Genomic DNA, 22076 nt, shown 5'->3' with positions numbered 1-22076 from the left:
GCAAGATGAAAATGCCATTTGATAAAGCACTTAAACAGAGGCTGTCCAGAGAAATTGACAAGATTCATTGGGTGGCCATGCAAGGGTAGAATTTCCCTCTAAATAGTTGTGTGTGGGTATATATATGTATATATCTGTGTGTTTATTTCTTCTTATTTTGTGATTTAATATATTTAGTGATATTACAAAATCTCTGTAGACAAAAACAAAATAGATACCGTCGATGATTTTATTTTTTAGTCCATGAAACTTCATTAAAAGGAAAAAAATTACAAAATTAAAGGGAATTATATTATAAAAAGGCCCAATAAATTTGGATTGATTGGAATTGGAGACTATATCTTTTTTACAACAGACGATGGTTAAGAATTCTTCGTAAGAGATACATTTGGCAACAAGTGATAATTAAGAATTAATCAATTTTATAACGAAACTGGGTACAGTGTCAGTCAACTATGTGCATTATGAACTTGATATTCTCAAGTAGATTTCCCATCAATGGGTAGCATGGGTGAGGTAAAGTTCAATCAATTAGGACCAAAGAAAAGGTTCAATTAATTTGATGTCACTTTCAACTTTAAGGGCACCTTGATTACTAGGCTCCAAACAAGGAGAGTTTAACTTTTTATTTGGTAGGACTAAGGCCGACTTCATAACGGATCATGTCAAAAATAATGTTCCAATTTTTTATTACGAAATTTCATAATCAGACCATAATTTTTAAATTCAAAATCTTTGGAATAAGAGTAATCTCAAAAACTTTGAAATATAATTCGAAAATTTATATATTTTGCAAATTTTTAATATCCTTGAACCTTTTCCTACATGCACTTTATTGTAATTTTATTTTTGAATAAACTATATTATCTACACTAAGGAAAATGGGTGAGCTTAGCTTCACAATGGACTAGCAATAATATGGTTCAAATTCGCCTTTAGCAAGAATCGAACTTAAGACATCTCATTTACAAGTGAAGAATAATACCCCTAGACCGTAGTACGAAGTGACTATTGTACATTCTTAATATTTGTTGTATGTTGATGTATAAATCCAAGAAATTTTGCTGTATACTAGTATGTTTATCTTTTTTAATATATAAGTGTATGGTTAATATAAAAACAATGAGCAAAATGTAAATGTATCCAAAACTAACAATAAGTTACAAAAATGATTACAAAATATATAATTTTAGTAAATAATTAACTATAAAAAATTGGAATACTTTGGGATTTTCTTTATTGGAATAAGTTTGGAACACTTCGAAAAAATTCGGATTGAAATTTCTAAATGCATTTCAATTTTCATTAACTTTATGAAAATATTCGGATTCAGACAGTTTAATAACATGATCAAAAATTCCATTTTAATTGAGTGCCTTGCAAATATATATTCGGATTCAAAATTCTGATACCAATTTGTAGGAGGAAGGGGGAGAGAAATCTTAGGTAAAACTTTGTGTAGTGAAGAAGGGAAAGGCTTTTAACGTGAAAACTTTCAGATTTCTTCACACATCAAAAACCAATAACAATACATGTGTTGCAAGTTATATATTAGTTAAAGTGTAAATAGTAGTTTATTGTCCCACATTGGTGAAGTACATATGTAATACCAATTGTAACTCCTATATATACTCCACTTTGGAGATTAATGAATATTGAAGAAATTCCCAAATATTGTCATGTATATTTTTGGTATTTACTATGTTTAGTTTAATATGGCATCAGAACAATTTACTCTTGGTGACCTGTGTGTTTTAATTTTGTGCCTACCTTTTTCGTGATTTCCTTGGTTGAAAAAAAAAACAAAAAACAAAAGTGGATAGTGTCTCGCTACAGTACATCTATAGTACGTGAACAGTGATCCTCTACAGTGCCCCCGTAAACAGTGATTGTTACAGTACCGTGAATAGTCTCTGCTACAGTGCGTGAACAATGATTGCTACAATGTTCTGGTAAATTGTTTTCATTCCGCTGCGTATCTTTTGTGCCTTTATTGTTCGTGATTTAGTTCAATGGCCCAATATAATCATAGTGTTGTTATGCATCTTGGTGGAACAAATAAATTGATAATTGATACTAATGCCACTGATCATGTGACTAATGACCTAGAGTGTTTGATGAATTATGTGACTATGTTCGTGATATGTATATTACTAGTGCAAATGGAGCACATTCCCTTGTGAAGGGTGAAGGCGCTATCTCTCTTACTCCGACCTTATTACTGGTCCGTACTTTACTTGTTCCTGATGTTAAGTGCAATATTTTGTCGGTAGAAAAACTTCTTGATACCTTATATTGTTTTGCTCACTTCTACCCTACGTATTGTTATTTTCAAGACATTCAAACTCATAAGATAATTGGTCGTGGTAAAAGAATAAGGGGTTTGTACATCTTGACTATGGAGGATATTGTTGTTTCCGGTTCAAATAATCATCAAGTTTTATTTGCTAAAGTGGATGACAGATATCAAATTTGGTTGTGGCATTGATGATTGAGACATCCATCATTTAGTTATATGAAGCATCTATTTCCTTCTTTGTTTTGCACTTGTAGTGATTTAGAGTTCAAGTGTGAAATATGTGTCATGGCTAAGAGTCATCGTGCTTCCTTTCCCGTAAGTGATTCTAAAGCTACTTTGTCATTTGATTTAATACATTCTGATGTGTGGGGTCCGGCGAAAGTTACTTCTAATGGATTCCGTTGGTTTGTTACTTTTATTGATGATTGTACTCGGTTAACTTGGGTGTTCTTGATGAAGAATGAGAGTGATGTTCCGTTACTTCTTCAAGAATTTTGTACAATAATGTCTACTCAGTTTCAGACCAAAGTTAAGGTCTTCAGGTCTGATAACAGAGGAGAATATGTGAATCACACTTTGGCATGCTTTTTTCGTGATCATGGTATTATTCACCAGACGACTACTCCATTTACACCCCAATAAAATGGTGTGTCCGAACGGAAGAATCGTCAAATAATGGAGGTTGCTCGCTCTTTGATGTTGGATAAATGTGTTCCTAATCATTTGTGAGGTCATGCTATTTTGGCTGCTGTGTATTTGATCAATTGTGTTCCAAGTAGGGTTCTTGATTTTCAAACACCGCTTGATGTGCTACAAAAATATGTTTCTCTTGTTTCTGTATCAAAACTTCATGCGAAAGTGTTTGGGTGCATTGCGTATGTGCATGTCTACTCTCATCAGCGGAGTAAACTTGATGCATGTGCTCTCCGATGTGTCTTTATAGGGTATGCTAACAATCAAAAAGGCTATAAGTGTTATTATCTTCCGACTCAAAAAACTTATATTACCATGGATGTCACATTCCACGGTGAAGTTTCGTATTTTGTGAAGCCCTCTTTCGACTCTCTATTTCAGGGGGAGAGAGGGAGTGAAGTGCATATTCAAAGAGATTGTATAAATGATGTGTTACAAGCAGAGTTGGGAACATAACCTATTATGTTGCGTGATACTGATCAATCGGCTACAGATAATGATCGGTCACATGTCATTCCCAAAAATATTTCTAAAGACGACAGATCAGATGTGCCCAGCAAGTTGTCTGCTGCTGGTATGTCTAACGAGTTGCCTGATGATGGTTCGTCCAATGATGATTCTTCTAACAATTTGGTACAAGATGGTGGCATACATGAGGTAAATTCTGACGATTCTTCTACTTATCAGTTGCCTCCACAAGCTAATCGTGGAAAGCCTAAAGTACAATATGAGCATGATATGCATGCCAAAGCCAAATATCCTATCAACAATTATGTGTCTACTCATTGTTTGTCCAAACCATATGCATCTTACATATGTCAACCATCTAGTGTATCAATTCCAACAAAATTGCAAGATGATTTATCTGACCCTAAGTGGGTTAATGTCATGAAAGTTGAGATGGAAGCTTTGGAAAAGAATTCTACTTGGGATTTGGTTCCTTTACCAAACGGGAAGAAAGCTGTTGGATGTAGATGGGTGTTTACTATTAAGCACAAAGTAGATGGTTTTATTGACCGGTATAAAGCTAGAATAGTTGCTAAGGGTTATACTCAAACCTATGAGGTGGATTATCCGGAGACTTTTGCTCATGTTGCCAAACTTAATATTGTGTGTGTTCTTCTATCCTTAGCAGCAAACTAGGATTGGCCCATGTTGCAGTTTGATGTTAAGAATGCTTTCCTTCATGGTGTTCTTAAGGAGGAAGTTTATATGTATCTCTCACCTGGTATTGGAACATCTCCTGGAAAATGTGTTGTATGTAGGTTACGAAATGCTTTGTATGATTTGAAACAATCTCTTAGAGCATGGTTTGGGAGGTTTACAAGTTCAATGACGAAGTTTGGATATATCCATAGTCATTCAAATCATACTTTGTTTCTAAAGCGACAAAATGGTAAGCTAACTGCATTGATTATTTATGTTGATGACTTGATAGTGACAAGTGATGATCAGAAGGAGATACAACGGCTTCAAAAGTACCTAGCTACTGAATTTGAGATGAAAGAATTGGGTGAATTGAAGTATTTTCTTGGAATCGAGGTTGCACGATCCAAGCATGGTATTTTTCTGTCTCAACGGAAGTATGTTCTTGATTTGTTAGGTAACACAAGTATGTTAGATTGCAAACCTGTTGATACTCTGATTGAGTAAAATCATCGTCTGGGCTTATTTCCAAATCAAGTTCTTACTCATAAGGAATGGTATCAAGGGCTTGTGGGGAGATTAATTTATTTGTCTCATACTCGCCCTGACATTGCTTATGCGATTAGTGTGGTAAGTCAGTTTATGCACTCACCTAGTGAAGCTCATATGGATGCAGTAACCTGTATTTTGAGGTACTTGAAGATGGCTCCTAGCAGAGGCTTAGTTTTCTCCAAAAATGGTCATTTGAATGTTGAAGGGTATACAGATGCAGATTGGGCAGGTTATAACACTGATCGACGATCTACATCTGGATACTTTACGTTTGTAGATAGTAATTTAGTTACTTGGAGAAGCAAGAAACAAAAAGTAGTGGCTAGGTCAAGTACAGAAGCTGAGTTTCGTGGTATGTCTCATGGTGTATGTGAGTTGTTGTGATTGAAAAAATTGTTGAGAGATCTTGGATTTAAACCAAGGGTGCTATGAAACTTCATTATGATAACAAGACTGCTATTGAGATTGCTCATAATCCAGTGCAACATGATCGAACAAAACAAGTGGAGATTGATCGACATTTCATCAAGGAAAAATTGGATCCTGGAATTATTATGTTTCCGTGTGTGGGATCTGAAGATCAACTTGTTGATGTTCTTACTAAGGCTATGTCTAATAGTGTGTTTTCCAACTCGTTTGACAAGTTGTGCATGCGTGATATCTTTGCACCAACTTGAGGGGGAGTGTTGATAGTTATTTATTAGTTAAAGGGTAAATAGTAGTTTATTGTCCCACATTAGTGAAGTACATATGTAATACCAATTGTAACTCCTATATATACTCCACTTTGGAGATTAATGAATATTGAAGAAATTCTCAAATATTGTCATGTATATTTTTACTAGTTACCATGTTTAGTTTAATAACATGATCATGACTTTCATAGCTGCTACAATACATCTTAATTTATTTAGTTAATTAAGAACAACTTTGTAACTGAAACATCTGGAGAAATAAATATTATGACCGGTAGTTTCAAACATTACAACTCTAGGGCTTCTATCTTCATTAATCCTTATTCATGCCTCTAACTCAATAACTGAAATTTGATTTAATTCTCCAACAACTTGAACTTGACAAGGAAAACCACTCTCCCTAAATAGTTGGACCTTCAGCTCAAAAATGGCTTTGATGTAAGAAAAGTTAGTCACAGAGGTTGCTGATGATGCTTCCTGTCTAAGTGCCTATGCATTTTCCAGAAATATTCTCTTCCATGATTAAAGCAGGAGTTGTCCCCACCTCACATTTCTACTTCCATCATCTTTCTTTCTCTTATCTCCATCAACTCCTCTTTTGATTTTTGTATGCTTTTTTCCAAAGTTGTTGCATATGCAGCATGCTCCACCGCCTTCCCCTTTGCCTTCTCTTCTTTTTACCTGAAGATTTTACCGTCAGTTGTAGCCTTTTTTCTGCAGCTTTTTATCAGTCCACATTCTTCATAGTAAGTACTTGTTTTGTCAGATTTTATCTGTTAAGGTTCATCTTCTTTTCCAGCGCCAAAAAAGGGTAATATGTTCACTTTCAATTATGTGATACTGGTATGGGTGGTGCATAGAGAACGCCAATGGCTTCCAGTAAGAGTAGCTAGCTAACTGCTACACAATGTTAGGGGAGAATATGCCCTAGTACCACACACACACACACACACACACATTTTATCTTTATCTCAATCATTACGCAACTAATAAATTATTCCTTACAATAAAAGCTTCTATAGTGAAGAATTTAGAATTTTGATTGATGGGTTCTAATCTAAAACGTTTAAAAAAAATTGGATGAAAATAACATTGAGAGTTACGCAATAACACTCTTTATTCATAAATCATGATAAAACAACATTACAATTTAGTAAATTACAAAAATTTACCTCAACGTCAGCTTTACTATACTTTATGGAGAAAGAAAAGAAAAAAAAATGTTTTTCTATTAGCTTTCCTAAATAAAAGGTCAACTTATTGGGCTTTTTCACCATTTAAATTCATTTGAATTCTAACCCATATTAGGTGAGGGTCATGTCTATGAAACAGTTCATTTCATTTAAAGTTAGTAAGATAAAGCAAGAAATGACTGACACAGGACCAATTAAAAAAAGAGGTCAACATTTATCTTCTTCCTTGCGAGAAAGCTTCTGTAACTTCCCAACTCCTCCATGGATGCATCATGCACTAGAATTTTGATTGGCCTAACTATATGTCAGTTAACCCAATAAACAAATTGCCCGGACATAACCCGTAAATAACCATAGGCATAAACCAGTCTCCATGTCGAAACATTGGAGGGTCCCCGGAGGACCTTCATTGGTGCTTTACCGACATTGGGTGCGTGCCGGGATAACCTTGGTCCATCTATGGATCTTCCCTTGAGCTTCTCAAGAATCTCAAAAAAAATTAAATGCGTTTTTTCTTTTCGATTTTATGAAATTAAAGGATTATAACCTTAAACCTTGCCTACTCTTACCAACCATCATCGCTAATCACTAGCTAACCCCAAAATTCTCAATAACAACAAAAATTATAGAAGTAATATTCTACTTAAAACAATAATCTAAACTTCGAGAATAAAGATTTAAACTACATTCTTTCTCATACCAGAATAACTACGTATCATATAACTGTTGAGGTATATTTATCACATACGAACAAACAGAGATCAATTTAAATTTATTTCATACAATCAAACATATATCGCATTTGATTCATGATCAAACAGAATTTATGAAAAATGCGTTTCACTAAAATTCCAACAAATTAATAAAAGTTTCAGTGGAGTAGAAAGCCCAAATTACAGTCCATAATCTTATATCAAGAAGACTCCCAAAGCTTGAGGGCCCAAATACAAAAAACTACCCAATACAAAGCGTAAGCCTGTGTAGCCGAACCATTGTACATAGTCTTCTGCGTCCATTTACTCCAGCCAGAAACCCTTTCTCTTCCCTCTCTGCGTTTCACTCTCTCTTTCCTACTGTAATGGGCATAAAGGTACGATATTTTTTATTCAGAGCAATATTATTTATTAGCTAATGGTTTTTCATGATTTGTGGATTTTGTGATGTTAGGGTTTAACAAAGCCTCTCTCTCTCTCTCTCTCTCTCTCTCTCTTATTTTGACCTTCATGTTGCCACCTTTTCTTTATTTTCCTCAGTGGAGGTAGCAGCTTCATCAATCTTGCTTCCACTTTCTTGAACAACACTTGTATCATTGTGCATGAGAGGTGTTTGGTGCAAAGTTTTAAGCTGCAGCTTTAGATCTGTCTCATCTGCTTTGTACTTGTACCATGAAGCCCAATATACATAGTTCACAAAGTTGATGCAGCTAAGGATTGCCAAGAAATAGTAAAATAGCTGCAAATTGTTTTTGTTTAGGTCTTTTCCATAGAGCCATCCTTGTTTGCTCGGAGCAACTCTTTTCGTCACGGCATTGATCAAGTCAACGAAAACTGAGCTCAAGAAGTACCCAAAAGAAAGTGAAAGAAAAGTGAATGAAGTAGAAAGCGATTTCATCCCTGCTGGAGCTTCCTTGTAGAAGAATTCAAGTAACCCTACTAGGGTAAACATGTCAGCAATGCCGAAAATAGCGTATTGGAACGAAAGCCAGAAGAGAGATATCGGCTTTGTGAAGTCCTTGTTGGCTTGGTTCTTTCTTTTCACCTCCACCAGGCCCGCTACCGCCATTGAGATTGCGGAGAGGACTAGTCCAACACCAACGCGCTGAAGCTGCGTTATGCCTGCTGGGTGCTTTGTGATCTTTCTCGCGAAAGGCACGAAGAAGTACTCATACAGTGGGATGAGGATGGACATGAAGAGGAGAGGAATGACGGGGATAGATGGCGCCGGAACCTTGATGGAGCCCAAGTGGAGGTCCATGATGCTTCCTTGTTGGACTGAGAATGTTTGGAGTTGTGCCAAACAAGTGTTCATTATGATGGTGCTGAAGAGAATTGGCAACATTCTTGTCAGGACCTTCACTTCTTCCACTTGTGTTACTGTGCAAACCTTCCATGGTTCGGGCTTGGAGCCTTTGCCAAGTATGGCTGCTTTGTCCAGACAACTGATTCAATACCATTAGAAAAAACAATTAGTACAATGTGTCATAACCTATAAGGCACCAATTTCTTTTGGAAATCGCAGGTGTGAGGCGCATAAAAGGTAATTTGACAATTTCAGTGCATGACATATAAGGGTAAATTTGACTCTCACTAATCATAAATTAATGTAATGGTACCTGAATTGATGTGTATGGGCAATTTTTTCTTCCGTATAATTTGATTCCTTCTCACTAATCTCATACAGTTCATGCGAGCTCTCTGGCTGCGGTAAACGCCTATTTTTTATCGCAACGACAATAACCTGTCACAATATTCCGACATGTGTGAAAATGTTGTGCTAATTGAGTTTGACTAGATAGAAAGGCCTTTAACAGAGAGACAGAGAGAGAGAGAGAGAGAGAGAGAGAGAGAGAGGCAGACCTGAACGATCCTTATGATGGGGCTGTCACCGGGGACTTGGAGGCGATAGAAAGGCTTACCCATTGCAAGAACAGAGAACCCAATAACGGCTGCAATAGTTGATATAAAGAAACCCCAGTACCAATCTACATTCATGCTCACATACACAATGGCCGTGACACCAATAGTTGCTCCAGCTGTAGTACTGAGCATAAACCAATTGAAAAACGTCGCCAGCAACTTTGCTTCCTCTTTCCGGTTAAACTGGTCAGCACCAAGTGCCGGCAGCGCTCCCCTCACGCCACCTGTTCCCAGTGCCAACAAGCACAGGGATCCATATAGCATTGCGGCGATACGGCCTTGGACACAATTTGAAAGGCAAGTTTTTGTTGGGTGCAAATGCTTTGAATAAGCTTGCGTTGTCATCATCACCAAAGCCTAAAAGTGAAACAAATTTTATAAAATTTTGTGACATAAGTAGAACTGGAGAACCAGAAGAAAATATACCAAATCATATGAATTTTTTTTCTTTACCAGTATCTCAATTACGCCAAAAATCAGGCATGTTGTGAATCTGCTCAAGTATGTGTCCGATATGAAGCCTCCAACGAGGGAGAGGAGGAAAGTTGATCCCATGAAGTTTGTGAGAAGGTTGGAGGAGTGCGCCAGATCAAAATGCATCACGTACATAAAGTACAGCACCATGCTGACCATATTCGCGACGAATCCCATGCTGTCCAACGCCAGCAACACTACACAGGCAAGAAAAAAATGCAGTGTAAACCAATATATACAAAAGCAAGCAGTATAACCAGATAGAATTCTGCACAGAAGGGATTTCCGCACACCCTTTTTCTGAGAATGGCTACTTACCGAAAATGAAGCTGGAGGCAGTGAGCCCTCCCTTCTTCTTGTCCACCGGCTCGAGGGAGCTGTAGGTTGGCTTGGCATTCTCTTCTGCCTGGTGTGCAGAACATTGTGAAACACATTAACACGAGTAACACAAAAAACACAGACATGAACAGAAAGAAGATTTAGGGTTTTCTTACTTACCATTGTTGAAAGTTGAGAATAAGTTAAGTTGAGAGTACTTGTTTTTTGACAAGAGCCCTTGAACATATAGCACAAAAAGAGGCCTAGTATTTAACGTTTAAGGCATCGGATTGATCGCCTTATTGTTGTCAACTTTGTTCTCTCTCTCTCTCTATATATATATCTAAATTTACGTTTCTGCCTCTCTTCTCTCTACCTCTGTCTTTCTCTGTCTCTTTTTGTCATGGCGTGTCCCTCAAGTGGAGGAATGCAACTTGGAACTTTCACCTTCTTTTTTTTTTTGCTGTGAATTTTTGTCCATTTTGCATTTGGGAACATGTCGTTTTTCATTAGGTTTGATTAAATGTCTGGATTATGATAAATGAAGTTAATTGTATGCTCTCGACGAACTCTATGTTCATTTTTTTGGTTGATTCCTCCATGAAGTTTTTCAATGATTAGGATATGTGATCAAGGACGGATGTACATTGGGCCAAGTGATACAAGGACTGCCTGGAGGCCTTGAAACAAGCATGTGAAGGTCTTTTGGCGACTCTTCGAATGTTTGATATGGGTTCCTTTTAGTACACACTATGTGTTGATACAACAACCGCAAGGAAAAATTTCTCATGTAAGAGTCTTTTTTCTTAGGACAACCCTAAAAAGGAAACCCTGGAACCAAAGAATTTGAAAGCATCAACCGAGTTGCAAATTTAAAGGGGAAGGAAAGCACATGAAGTGAACCGTCTTCTCATTTATCCAAAAACTCTTTTAGTAGTAGTTGACAATGCAGCTCAAAGGGATCTTGATTAATTTACAATGTTTTCTAGGACCAAAGCTTCAAAATTTCATGGACTCATCATGTCTTTGTAGTTTCAAATCTGCCTGATAATAACTAAGTATTAATATATGAGATGCTAAAGAGACTCTCAAAGTGAGACTCTTTATAGACTCTCTAACATCTTATGTTTTGGCATAATATTTTATAATATTGACATGTAACTGCGAAGTGACAAAGAATCCACAGTCTCACTTTAAGAGCGTCTCCTTAGCATTTCTCTTAATATTATTCCTTTTACAAGTCCAAAACAGAAACCAGCATAAAAAAAAAAAGTGTGAACTCTGGCATGCCTTGGTAATTTCACATTTCTTGTGACGGACGAAGCAAAAATATTTGTATGGGTACCATCGATATTGCAGAGTTTTCTTAATCATAGTCATAGACTAATTAAACAAAGATATCCAAAGCTCTAAAGTAATATCCTTAAATCTCAGTTAAAGTTACACAAGCAGCATAATATATTAATATTACGTAGTTAATAAAGCACTTAAACAGAGGGTTCTAGGAGAAATTGATAAAACTCATTGGGTGGTCATACAACCACTTTATCTAAGAGATAACTAGCAAAAGTGTACGTGCGATATTGCGATTGTTTAAAGTGTTTTAGAAATATATACATACAACAAACTCATGTTATAGAAAATAAATTTATATACATAAGTTCATATTTATTAAAAGATTAGCAGTGCTCAATTGCTCATTGTTCAAATGATCGATAAGCTACGAAAATTAGATTTTCATTCATATGTACATAGTAATAATTAGAAAGTTGGCACTGGTAATCTGGTCAATATTCACAAGGATGTTTCTTAGTCATCTTCATTCTTCCTTCGAATGAACAGCTTTCTCTTGATCATCTAAAGTGGTGCATTTTCGTTTTGTTTTGTCCAGAAGTACTCCCTATAAAGAAATAAACTTGTTAATGTAAACACATATATTTGCAAAAAAGACAGTCTCACCGCACTCTATCAACAACAACCAGATCAGATAAAAACAGTTCGTTGATATATATAAACTTTTTCTTACTAAATTTCGAAACCAACTAAAGTTACTTTCGTAAAAATGCCAATTAACTTTGCCTTTCATGCCAGTCACCACACCTATCCTTCCCTTTCGATTCCTAACCTACCACATGCAATTGTTTGGATTTTAAATCGACTACCAAAGTTAAATCTAGTGCAACTGAGCGGACTGAATATTGACATAGACAAATAGTAGTGGGAATGATGATGGATTTAGTATATCATTTTCTTTCTTCCGCATTCTGATTATTTGAAATTTGCTACGAAAAACGAATCCTTAACTTAGGTTCCAAGGTGGAAAAATAGCACAGTCAACCATGAATTTGAAATTCTCAAGTAAACTTCCCATCAAAAGGCAGCATGGGTGAGGTGAAGTTCAAACAATTACGACCAAAAAATAAGTTTGTGACATATTAAAAAATTTCTCGACTTGTTAATTAAAAAATAATAAAAAGTTCCAATATGGAATAGAAAGCCCAAAATATAGCCCATGAAAGGGACTACCCAATGCAAAAGAGTAAGCCCACCTGCACGAGCCCCAACAAACACGAGACCTTGGCCTTTTGGGAGTACAAGGGCGGGAAGCAGATTCATCCCTAACCTCCAGCCAAAACCCTTTCTCTTCTCTCTCTCCATTTCACTCTTTCTCTCTCCTCTTTTCTTCTGCAATGGGTATAAAGGTACACTTTTTCGTTTCCAGATTAATAGTATTGAATTAATTCTGGGATTTATTGGCTAATGGGATTTTATGATTTGTGGACGTTGTGATGTTAGGGTTTAACGAAGCTGCTGGCGGACAATGCCCCGAAGGCCATGAAGGAGCAGAAATTCGAGAGCTATTTCGGCCGAAAGATCGCCATCGATGCCAGCATGAGCATTTACCAGTTCCTTGTATTCTCTCTCTCTAATTGATGTATTAACTGCATGAATTTAGATTAAAGAAGCTTAATTTTGAAGTGGGTTTTTGTGGAATTGTGTAGATTGTTGTGGGAAGGACTGGGACTGAGATGCTCACCAATGAGGCTGGTGAAGTTACTAGGTACCCTTTACTGAAGTTCTAAACTTTTAGTTACTTAAGCAGGTTTGCTAAGAACCTTTTATTTTGCGAATCATGACATGGGTTTTGTTTATCTGGGTTCATTGTAGTCATCTGCAAGGCATGTTTTCACGGACGATTAGGCTTCTGGAAGCTGGAATTAAACCACTGTAATTAGTTTCTTTACCCTTAATATATGTTCTGTTAGTCTTGATATTGTCCTTCTTGTTGTCCTATCTAACCCAAAAGCTTATTGACAATTGTCTGTCTAAAAATTTGTTTTTCAGCTATGTTTTCGATGGGAAGCCTCCAGAGTTGAAGAAACAAGAGCTGGCAAAGCGGTAGCTTTCCTGTTGACTAATTCCTTAACCATGGTTACTGATCCATGCACTTGTTCAATAATGCTTGACATAATGAACTTGTGATGCAGTTACTCAAAGAGGGCAGATGCCACTGATGATTTGGCAGCGGCTGTAGAGGTACGTATATATTATTTTTAACTTTTTGATTGGCAAAATGTAGACAATGTAAAGTGCATTTCACAGCGTTTTTATTGTCTTCAACTCTTTGCAGGATGGCAATAAGGAAGACATTGAGAAGTACAGTAAACGAACAGTAAAGGTTGGTTCTTTGCCTGTATTTCTTTCGTATTATCTGCAACCATAATTACCATCACAGCACTTAAAATATGTTACATGAGAAATAGAATGTTGGAGTCCATGTGGTTCTTGTATTGACAGGTGACAAAGCAGCACAATGATGACTGCAAAAGACTTCTCAGGCTCATGGGGGTGCCTGTAGTTGAGGTGGGAAATGATATATTTTAAGCAAGCTGTTGCAGATTTGAATTAGTATGAAAACAAATATGAATGTTATTCACAATGTTTTGACTTTCACAGGCCCCCTCAGAAGCAGAGGCACAGTGTGCTGTACTTTGTAAATCAGGAAAGGCAAGTGACCAGTTCGTTACGAGTTGTTTAAGGATTCTTACGCGAATGCCATTTACTTTAGTATTTCATTTTTTAAATTTCTACAGTATATCGTATTTGTGCAAAAAGGCTTCATTCCAAGGGGGGTTATATGGCATTGAAATTTGTTGAATTAATAGGAGCCATTTCTTTCCTGGCCTGAAAATGTCCTTAGAAATATACGACATTAATCAAACTTCTATCTGCTGCAGGTTTATGCTGTGGCCTCTGAAGACATGGATTCCCTTACATTTGGAGCGCCTAGGTTTCTTCGTCATTTGATGGATCCTAGCTCAAGGAAAATCCCTGTCATGGAATTTGATATTGCTAAGGTGCTTACAAATTTTTAAGGCTGTCGTGATTGCCTAATATTTGATTCACGGTTCTAATTGTGGCGTTGCTTCAGGTGTTGGAGGAGCTAAATCTTACCATGGATCAATTCATTGACTTGTGCATTCTGTCCGGATGTGATTATTGTGACAGCATTCGAGGTACATAGGAGTTTCAAATTCAGTTTGTGACCACATCTTCTGTCATATATAATATTGAGACTCGGTTCTCTAGTTTCCTTGAAATCTTAGCTATGCGTCCATTACTCAGTACCTTATAAATTTACGCTGCAGGGATTGGAGGACAGACAGCTTTGAAGCTTATCCGTCAGCATGGCTCCATTGAGAATATACTCGAGAACATAAACAAAGAAAGGTTTATCTTGTATTATTGCACTTTTATTTTACATATATGATGGTGCATGAAAATGAATTTGTATTTGTTCTTGGCGCACTTCTTTGTGCTATTTCCCTGGTTTGTTTCTGCAGTAATTATATGCACATTTATTGTTTTTCTATCTCCAGGTACCAAATACCAGAGGAGTGGCCCTATCAAGAGGCTCGGAGACTTTTTAAGGAACCAGTTGCTTTATCTGATGAAGAACAAGTTGAGATTAAATGGACAGCTCCAGATGAAGAAGTAAATGACTTGCCAGTTGACTGTTGTTATATGATGATGTGTCTTTTTGATTCTTCCATGTCAAAGTACTCAAATCATCTTCTCGTTTTACAGGGACTGATTGCATTTTTGGTGAATGAAAATGGATTTAACAGTGACAGAGTGGCAAAGGTGTGCTCCTACTCAGCAATTTTACATGCTTTCCCTGAGATTAAGATGCTTCTTTTTCAGCATCTTGTAAGCTTTATTTATCTCGATTTCTCTGTTGATTAGGCAATAGAAAAAATTAAAGCAGCCAAGAACAAGTCATCGCAGGGAAGGTAAGTGATTTAGCATGAATGGCTATGAATTCACAAATTTCCTTCTTTATTGGGATCTAAGGCATCATTCATTTTATCATTTGCAGACTTGAATCATTTTTCAAGCCGACTGCTAACCCATCTGTGCCCATTAAACGAAAGGTATGTTTCCATTAAGCATTTTAAGCTTCCATCTTTCTTCTCTCTGTGTCTATATATATGGCTAAAGGCCATTGTTCTAAAATCCCCACCTAGTGCTGCCTAGGTTCTAGGCGGCTGGCCACCGTCCTGATTAATGCCTAGGCGTTTGAAAATTAAGAAGGGGCGCCTAGACCTGTTGAGGCCCCCGCCTAGACTGCCTAGGCACCCACTTAGGTCATGACTCACTTGGACAGAAAATAGATAACTTTTATTTTGCATTTTTTTCAATAAATTGTTAGAGACTTGTTGCATACTTAAATGAACAGCATTATATCCTTGTTCCCCATGTTTTCATTATGTTCCAATACTTCATAGTATATATGTCAATTCAATTTTGTTGTTTATGATGAAATTATATATATTTTAAGTATAAGCAGACACTTATTTATACGAAATATAATAGAGTTACTTAAATCCGCCTAGTCCGCCTAGGCGCCTGCCTAGGCCCCGCCTAGCCACCTAGGCGATAGGCCCTAGCCTGCCGTTGGACTAGCTCCTAGCGTTTTTTAGAACCTTGCTAGAGGCAGACAACACTCTTATGCATTAGTTGGTTGTATCATCTATCTTCATTGGGCATTTATTTATGTTTCATTTGAGGCTTAAGAGTTCTTTGTTGGTCTTACGTATCATTACTGTGAACTCGCTTGTGGTCTCTCATGATATTACCTGAACAGAACTGATGAAATGAATTAAATGCGTTGCTTTACACACCAAGATATTGATTCCTTTGCACATCTTATTGAATCTTAATTGGAAATTTGTAAGGCTGCAAGCTATGTGTGCTGAAACATTACAGGTTCCCCTCTCTTCGATTTTGATATCTGTCTCTGTCAGATTGCCTTTTCCTCCCTAACTCATGAAAAGAACAAAAATGGCGGAACAGGTTATCATTATTTCTTGCTACATTGAATGACAGGGAAGCAAATGTGTGCTTAAATGTCCCAAACCAGCAACCAGGCATAAGATGTTCTTTCTACAAGATTGTAATCCATCGAGGCCCACTGTCATTGGCAGCATAAGTCTGCCAATTCTTCATTTGGGCTCCAAGCACTTGATGCCATTAGCCAAAGGCGTCTGTTTTGGCACATGAAGCTGAAAACCTTGGTGAAGCTTCACAGACAATCTGTGCTTAATCCAATCTCATTTAATTTATATCATCAGTATAATAGGAAAAATGAATTGTTGCTATCCCGTTTTGCCACAGCTAGAATGCAGAACTTTATGAAAAAGCTTGTAACCGGGGTCTTACAGTTCTAGTTTCTTGAGCTCAAGCTGTAGTAATTAGCATAAATATGTGCGTGTGAAGGCCCCTTGTCTCTAATTTATAGCAAAATCGCTTGTTTATTCCTGCACTCTCATCTTGCATTGCCTTTTTTGGTCTTTTTAATAGGACTTTCAATCCTCTTTTAGTTTTGTTTTTCTGATGTTTGTTTATCCTTGTTGCAGGAAACACCACAAAGCACGGCTAAAGAAACTGCGAACAAAAAGGCAAAGGCTGGTGGCGGTAGAAAGAAAAAATAGTTGAATTTGCGTTGTAACTTCAAGCGAGATGGAGTTGGGTAAAGCAAACTCACTACGGACTGACGCACTTTCATTTTCTTATGTTAGGATTGCAAGACTTGGGGTTGTTTTCGGAGGATGTTTGATGTAAAATTTTGAAGAGATTATGCAGTGTTTTAACGCCACCTTAATTGGAGATTAAGGAGATCAAACCTGGTGTGAGTCTCCTTTCATGCAATATTCTTGTAACCAGAATTGTCCAACCAGTGAAATGTTGAAGTCCCGGTTCATCAGAACGTCTCCTGCCGTGGTTGCTGCTCGTTCCCGATCCGGTAATGGCTTACCGGATCTGTAAAGCCATCAAAGTAGACAATAACATTTAGATGATGTTTACTAACCATGGATGGGTATGCAAGGCACAACATGTTTTAAAATAAGTAGGTCTTACCCTAAATGGTAAAACTAGTTATCTCATATCTGAATGGTAACTTTCTGATTCATGACTTTTTTGACTCCAAGTACATAAGACTTTACATGTTCAAACTGATTTTTTCACGTCACACAAATACTTTACTCAATTCTTCCGTCCCATTATCGCTTGTATAAAAGATCCATTATCGCTTGTATAAAAGATCGTATGTGCCTCTACTAAAACTTTACACACTTCCACCCAAACCCAAAATTAAGTCAAATGTGCCAAAATTCAAAAACCAAAGCCATCCTATCCCTATTGCAAGGATGCAACAGCCTCAAACGGCTCAAAAAAATCCACGCCCACGTCATCACCAACGGTCTTCAACCCGATCCCGCCATTTCAAACAAGCTGCTCAACTTCTGCGCCGTCTCCGTCTCCGGCAGCTTGGCCTACGCGCAGCTGCTCTTCTACCACCATCTTCAAAACCCACAAACCCAGGATTGGAATTCCCTCATCAGAGGCTTCTCCAACAGCCCTTCTCCTCTCCACGCCATTTTTTACTACAATCTCATGCTTTCATCTGGTTCCGATTCTTCTCGTGATACTTACACTTTCTCCTTCGTGCTCAAGGCCTGCGAGAAGTTGAAGGCCCGGAAGAAGTGCGAAGAGGTTCATGGAGCTGTGGTGAGGTATGGGTACGAGAAGGACGTCGTTGTTTGCACCAATCTTATGAGATCCTATGCGGGAGATGGGTTGATTGAGAGTGCGGAGAAGGTTTTTGATAATATGCCTGAGAGAGACTTGGTGTCCTGGAATTGTATGATTTCGTGTTACTCTCAGAAGGGTCTTCACCATATGGCGTTGAAGACGTATAATCTTATGAGAAATGAGAATGTGGGTCTTGATGGGTTTACGATTGTTGGGTTGCTTTCGTCTTGTGCTCACTTGGGCGCATTGAATACCGGAGTTCAGATGCATAGAATTGCTAATGAAAAGGGGCTTGTGGGGAATGTTTATGTTGGGAATGCGCTTATTGATATGTATGCTAAATGTGGTAACTTGGATAGTGCTCTTTGCGTCTTTGAGAGAATGAGAAAGAAAGATGTTTTTACTTGGAACTCCATGATTGTTGGGTATGGAGTACATGGTCATGGAGAAGAAGCAATCTCATTTTTCAGGCGGATGTTGGTCGAAGGAGTCCAGCCAAACTCCATCACATTTCTTGGTTTGTTATGTGGATGCAGTCACCAAGGTTTGGTTGACAAGGGTGTCGAGTACTTCAATGTGATGAGCTCCAAGTTCAGTGTCAAGCCTGGAATTAAGCATTACGGGTGCCTGGTGGATCTGTTTGGCAGAGCTGGGATGCTCGAAAAGGTGCTTCAAGTTGTTGGGACTTCGCGTGCCCAGGAGGATCCAGTCCTTTGGCGGACTCTGCTTGGCTCTTGCAAGATTCATAAAAATGTAGAAATTGGAGAAATTGCCATGAGGAATCTAATCCAGCTAGGGTCAGCTAATGCAGGGGACTATGTGCTTCTTGCTTCGATTTATTCTACAGAGAAAAATGCAGATGGTGTTGTAAAGATGAGAAAATTGATCAAAACTGAGGGAGTAAAGACCACTTCTGGTTGGAGCTGGATTGAAATTGGTGATCAGGTTCACAAATTTGTCGTGGACGACAAGTCACATCCAGATGCTAATGAAATTTACCAAAAATTGAGGAAAATAATCGAGCTGCTCTGCATGGTTACGTGCAGGAGGATTCCCTCATGACAGTGTCTGAACTTACTTCCACAGACACAGATTGTTTGGGAACTTCCGGTTCATGTCACAGCGAGAAGCTGGCAATTGCTTTTGGCCTAGCAAGAACTCCAGAAGGAACACTTTTACGAATAGTAAAGAACCTGAGAGTCTGTAGGGATTGTCATTCGCTTACAAAGTTTGTTTCGCAAGCTTTCGATCGGGAAATAATTGTTAGGGATCGTGTTCGGTTTCATCACTTCAAGGGTGGATTGTGTTCATGTAAAGACTATTGGTGACCAATCTAATTCGTTATTTGAATCAAACGAGCACACAATGAGGCCTAATCTCCAAATTGATTTCTGCTATAATTCAAAATCCAGTTCTTCAATTTGTACATTTCAAGCAAAAGTAAGGCTACGTACAACACACGTTCCTTTCCGGCCCCTTGCAAAGTGGAGAACCTTATTGGCTTGGGGTTGCATTTTTTATTCAATATTCTTTTATTTTAATAAATACTTGGAAAATATACCTTTTTAGGGTTCCAGAGTATCTTCATCCTTATCCAGTTCAATGTCAACTCTACGAGATATGTATAGACTGGAGAATCAGGAATGGCAATTTTAACAATTGACTTGCATAATAAATCATATCTGTGAATAAAAATACAGATTTAATCACAAATAAATGCTTGCAATTGATAAACTGCACTAAGAAGTAAGTCCCATCGGCTTTATAAATCTTAGGCCATCAATGTGCTCGATTTTGCGCTAAGTTCTCCATTAGACCCAAGTACTCCATATTTTTTCATAAAGTTTTTCTCACGTCTTCCTAGTTCTCCCTCCACCACTTTTGCCTTGAGTCCCTACTTCATAGTTGCATCCTCTAACTGGAGCATCTGTAAGTTTTCGGTTTATGTGTCCACACCATCTTAATTGATATTATCCCATGTTATCTTCAATTGCAGTCACTCCTACTTTACTTCGGATATCCTTATTCTTAATCATATCATTTCTCGTGTATCTACACATTCAATAAAGCATTCTTATCTTCACTACACTCTTTTTTTTTAAGTGACCACCCAACATTCCGCTAAATCCACACTATATTCGTTAAAAATAAGTAAGGTCTACAATGAGCTCAAATTTATATCAATTAAACACTATCACGTTTTTTGATGAACCCTAATAGCACTAAACATAACCAAAACAAAATTCACCAAAGTTGTTATTAGTAATGGGTTTGGTTATTTAATGAACCCAACTACATATTCTCAAAGTCAGTGGAGTGTACAGCTAATTTTCAAACACGTGAAGCTAAAACTAGGACATAGATTCTCCAAAACAAGCATATGCTCTTGAAAGTTTCCATCTTATTTTCTAAATGTAACTAGTAAGGAGCTTAATGATGCTGACTTGGTCGTCTTACAGCTGCTCAAAGCATGATTAGTACTTAAGAAAGGTGGTTTAGTGATGGGGTTAGGAAAATGAATGATCAACTTGGAGATGGAGACCCTCCAACCAACCAAAGTTACGACATTCTAGTGCAATTGAAAACAGTGTGACAGATAACAGAAAAGCCATTTGCAGGAAGCAACCTCCAAAACATGTCAAATTCTGAGAAGAAGAAAGTAGAGATTGTCCCTAAAACAATGGAGTCTAAATTAAATAAAGGTGTTTTTGAAAGCCCACTTTGGAGGTTGGAGGATAGAGCCACTCTTAGCTTTCCATACTTTCTAACAACTCAACCAAAGGAGACAACAATTGCAACCTTCATAAGCAATAACCAAGTTTTATCCCACTAAGTGATGTTGGTTGTATGATTTCTAGAATGATACTGCGCTGGTTTCTTGCCTAGTATTCCATTAGCAATTGCAACCTAACCAATTTAGCAGAGTCAAGTTATTTAAAGAATAAACTTGTATCCTTTGCCAAAACGCTTAGTTTTAGAATTTATTTATGAGAGTCACTTCGTCTAATTCACGTGATGACTAATATTACATGGTCGCGTTGAGTTGGATTTGATATTGAAAGCACATTTAAATTTATACAACTCATGATATCAGATCTAATGATGAGTGACCATGCATTCTTTGATCATGGTCACGAAATGATCAGGAGAACATTTTTATCATTTATGATATATTGTAATGACATTATTATAAGAAAAAAAATCGATTGTCCTATTTGCTTGGAGATATATGTCCATATTCTTGATTCCCATTATCCATGTTTTTTTTTAAATTTCTATTTTCAGTTGTACCAACTTAATTGGAAATATAAAAACAAAAGGACAAATTATTTATTTTTGTAAGGTTAAGAACAACTAATGACAAAATTACTGAAGTTCAACTTCATGACAATTTTTTTTTGGTCGAACATACATAATCATTTTGGTTGGTCCAATTAAAAACTAACATGTGTTACTTTTAAAAAAAATTAAGAAAAGTTAAATAACATTTGCACTAATTTTTATAACAATAAAACATGCTAAAATATCATAAAAACAGACCAATAAATATATAAATAAAATATATATATATATATATATATATATATATATATAATATTTACTAATAAGTATATTATATGTCGATATCAGTTGTGAGAAAGTAAAAGAAGTGAACGAGTGTAAAACAATAAGTCAAAAAGAAGGCGATATTATCGACTCATCACATTGAAGTTAAATGGTCAATTAAAGAATAGAATATAATAGAATGAGGTGGCTCGTAACCTTTACTTGGTATTTACTCAAATGATCAGGTCCATCCCCTTCCATGAATTGAAAACCCTCCTACTTAATTATCTATTGGAACAAAACTACAACATAATGAAAAAAAAAATATAGTCATTTAGTATTATGGTCTAGTCGTATTTTTCTTAACTTGTAAGTGAGAGATCTTATGTTCGGTCGAATGTGAATTTGAATAAAATTAATATAACTA

At 37.0% G+C, this 22076-nt stretch overlaps 3 protein-coding genes across 4 annotated transcripts; 2 read left to right on the top strand and 1 right to left on the bottom strand.

Moving 5' to 3' along the window:
• Nucleotides 1-7484: 7484 nt before the first annotated feature.
• Nucleotides 7485-10189, bottom strand: LOC126618273 (protein NRT1/ PTR FAMILY 4.5-like). The gene is made up of 6 exons (XM_050286323.1): nucleotides 10151-10189; nucleotides 10007-10094; nucleotides 9668-9885; nucleotides 9155-9571; nucleotides 8911-9035; nucleotides 7485-8736 (listed from the first exon to the last, which is right to left on the bottom strand). Exons 1-6 carry the CDS (start codon nucleotides 10187-10189, stop codon nucleotides 7800-7802), a joined length of 1824 nt encoding a protein of 607 aa, XP_050142280.1. The 3' UTR covers nucleotides 7485-7799.
• A 2377-nt stretch (nucleotides 10190-12566) lies between these two features.
• On the top strand, nucleotides 12567-17276 carry LOC126619535 (flap endonuclease 1). 2 transcript variants are annotated; one of them, XM_050287930.1, is made up of 18 exons: nucleotides 12567-12708; nucleotides 12803-12919; nucleotides 13009-13067; nucleotides 13175-13234; nucleotides 13352-13405; nucleotides 13495-13543; nucleotides 13638-13685; nucleotides 13805-13870; nucleotides 13964-14014; nucleotides 14245-14364; nucleotides 14439-14523; nucleotides 14656-14737; nucleotides 14887-15001; nucleotides 15095-15151; nucleotides 15254-15300; nucleotides 15387-15441; nucleotides 16397-16584; nucleotides 16927-17276. In XM_050287930.1, the coding sequence occupies exons 1-17, from the start codon at nucleotides 12697-12699 to the stop codon at nucleotides 16568-16570; spliced, it is 1251 nt and encodes a 416-aa protein (XP_050143887.1). In that variant the 5' UTR covers nucleotides 12567-12696; the 3' UTR covers nucleotides 16571-16584; nucleotides 16927-17276. The 2 variants fall into 2 exon arrangements, with proteins under 2 accessions (XP_050143887.1, XP_050143888.1); XM_050287931.1 differs by lacking the exon at nucleotides 16397-16584.
• Nucleotides 17277-17427: 151 nt separating this feature from the next.
• On the top strand, nucleotides 17428-19458 carry LOC126619534 (pentatricopeptide repeat-containing protein At3g56550-like). The gene is given in 2 exon segments (XM_050287929.1): nucleotides 17428-19115; nucleotides 19118-19458. Coding segments are annotated over 2 exon segments (1758 nt in total). The 5' UTR covers nucleotides 17428-17671; the 3' UTR covers nucleotides 19432-19458.
• Nucleotides 19459-22076: the final 2618 nt, after the last annotated feature.

This window comes from Malus sylvestris, chromosome 4, assembly GCF_916048215.2.
Source record: "Malus sylvestris chromosome 4, drMalSylv7.2, whole genome shotgun sequence".
Lineage (NCBI taxonomy): Eukaryota > Viridiplantae > Streptophyta > Magnoliopsida > Rosales > Rosaceae > Malus > Malus sylvestris.
Note: the sequence above shows the minus strand (reverse complement) of the source record. Positions and strands in the feature narration are given on the sequence as shown.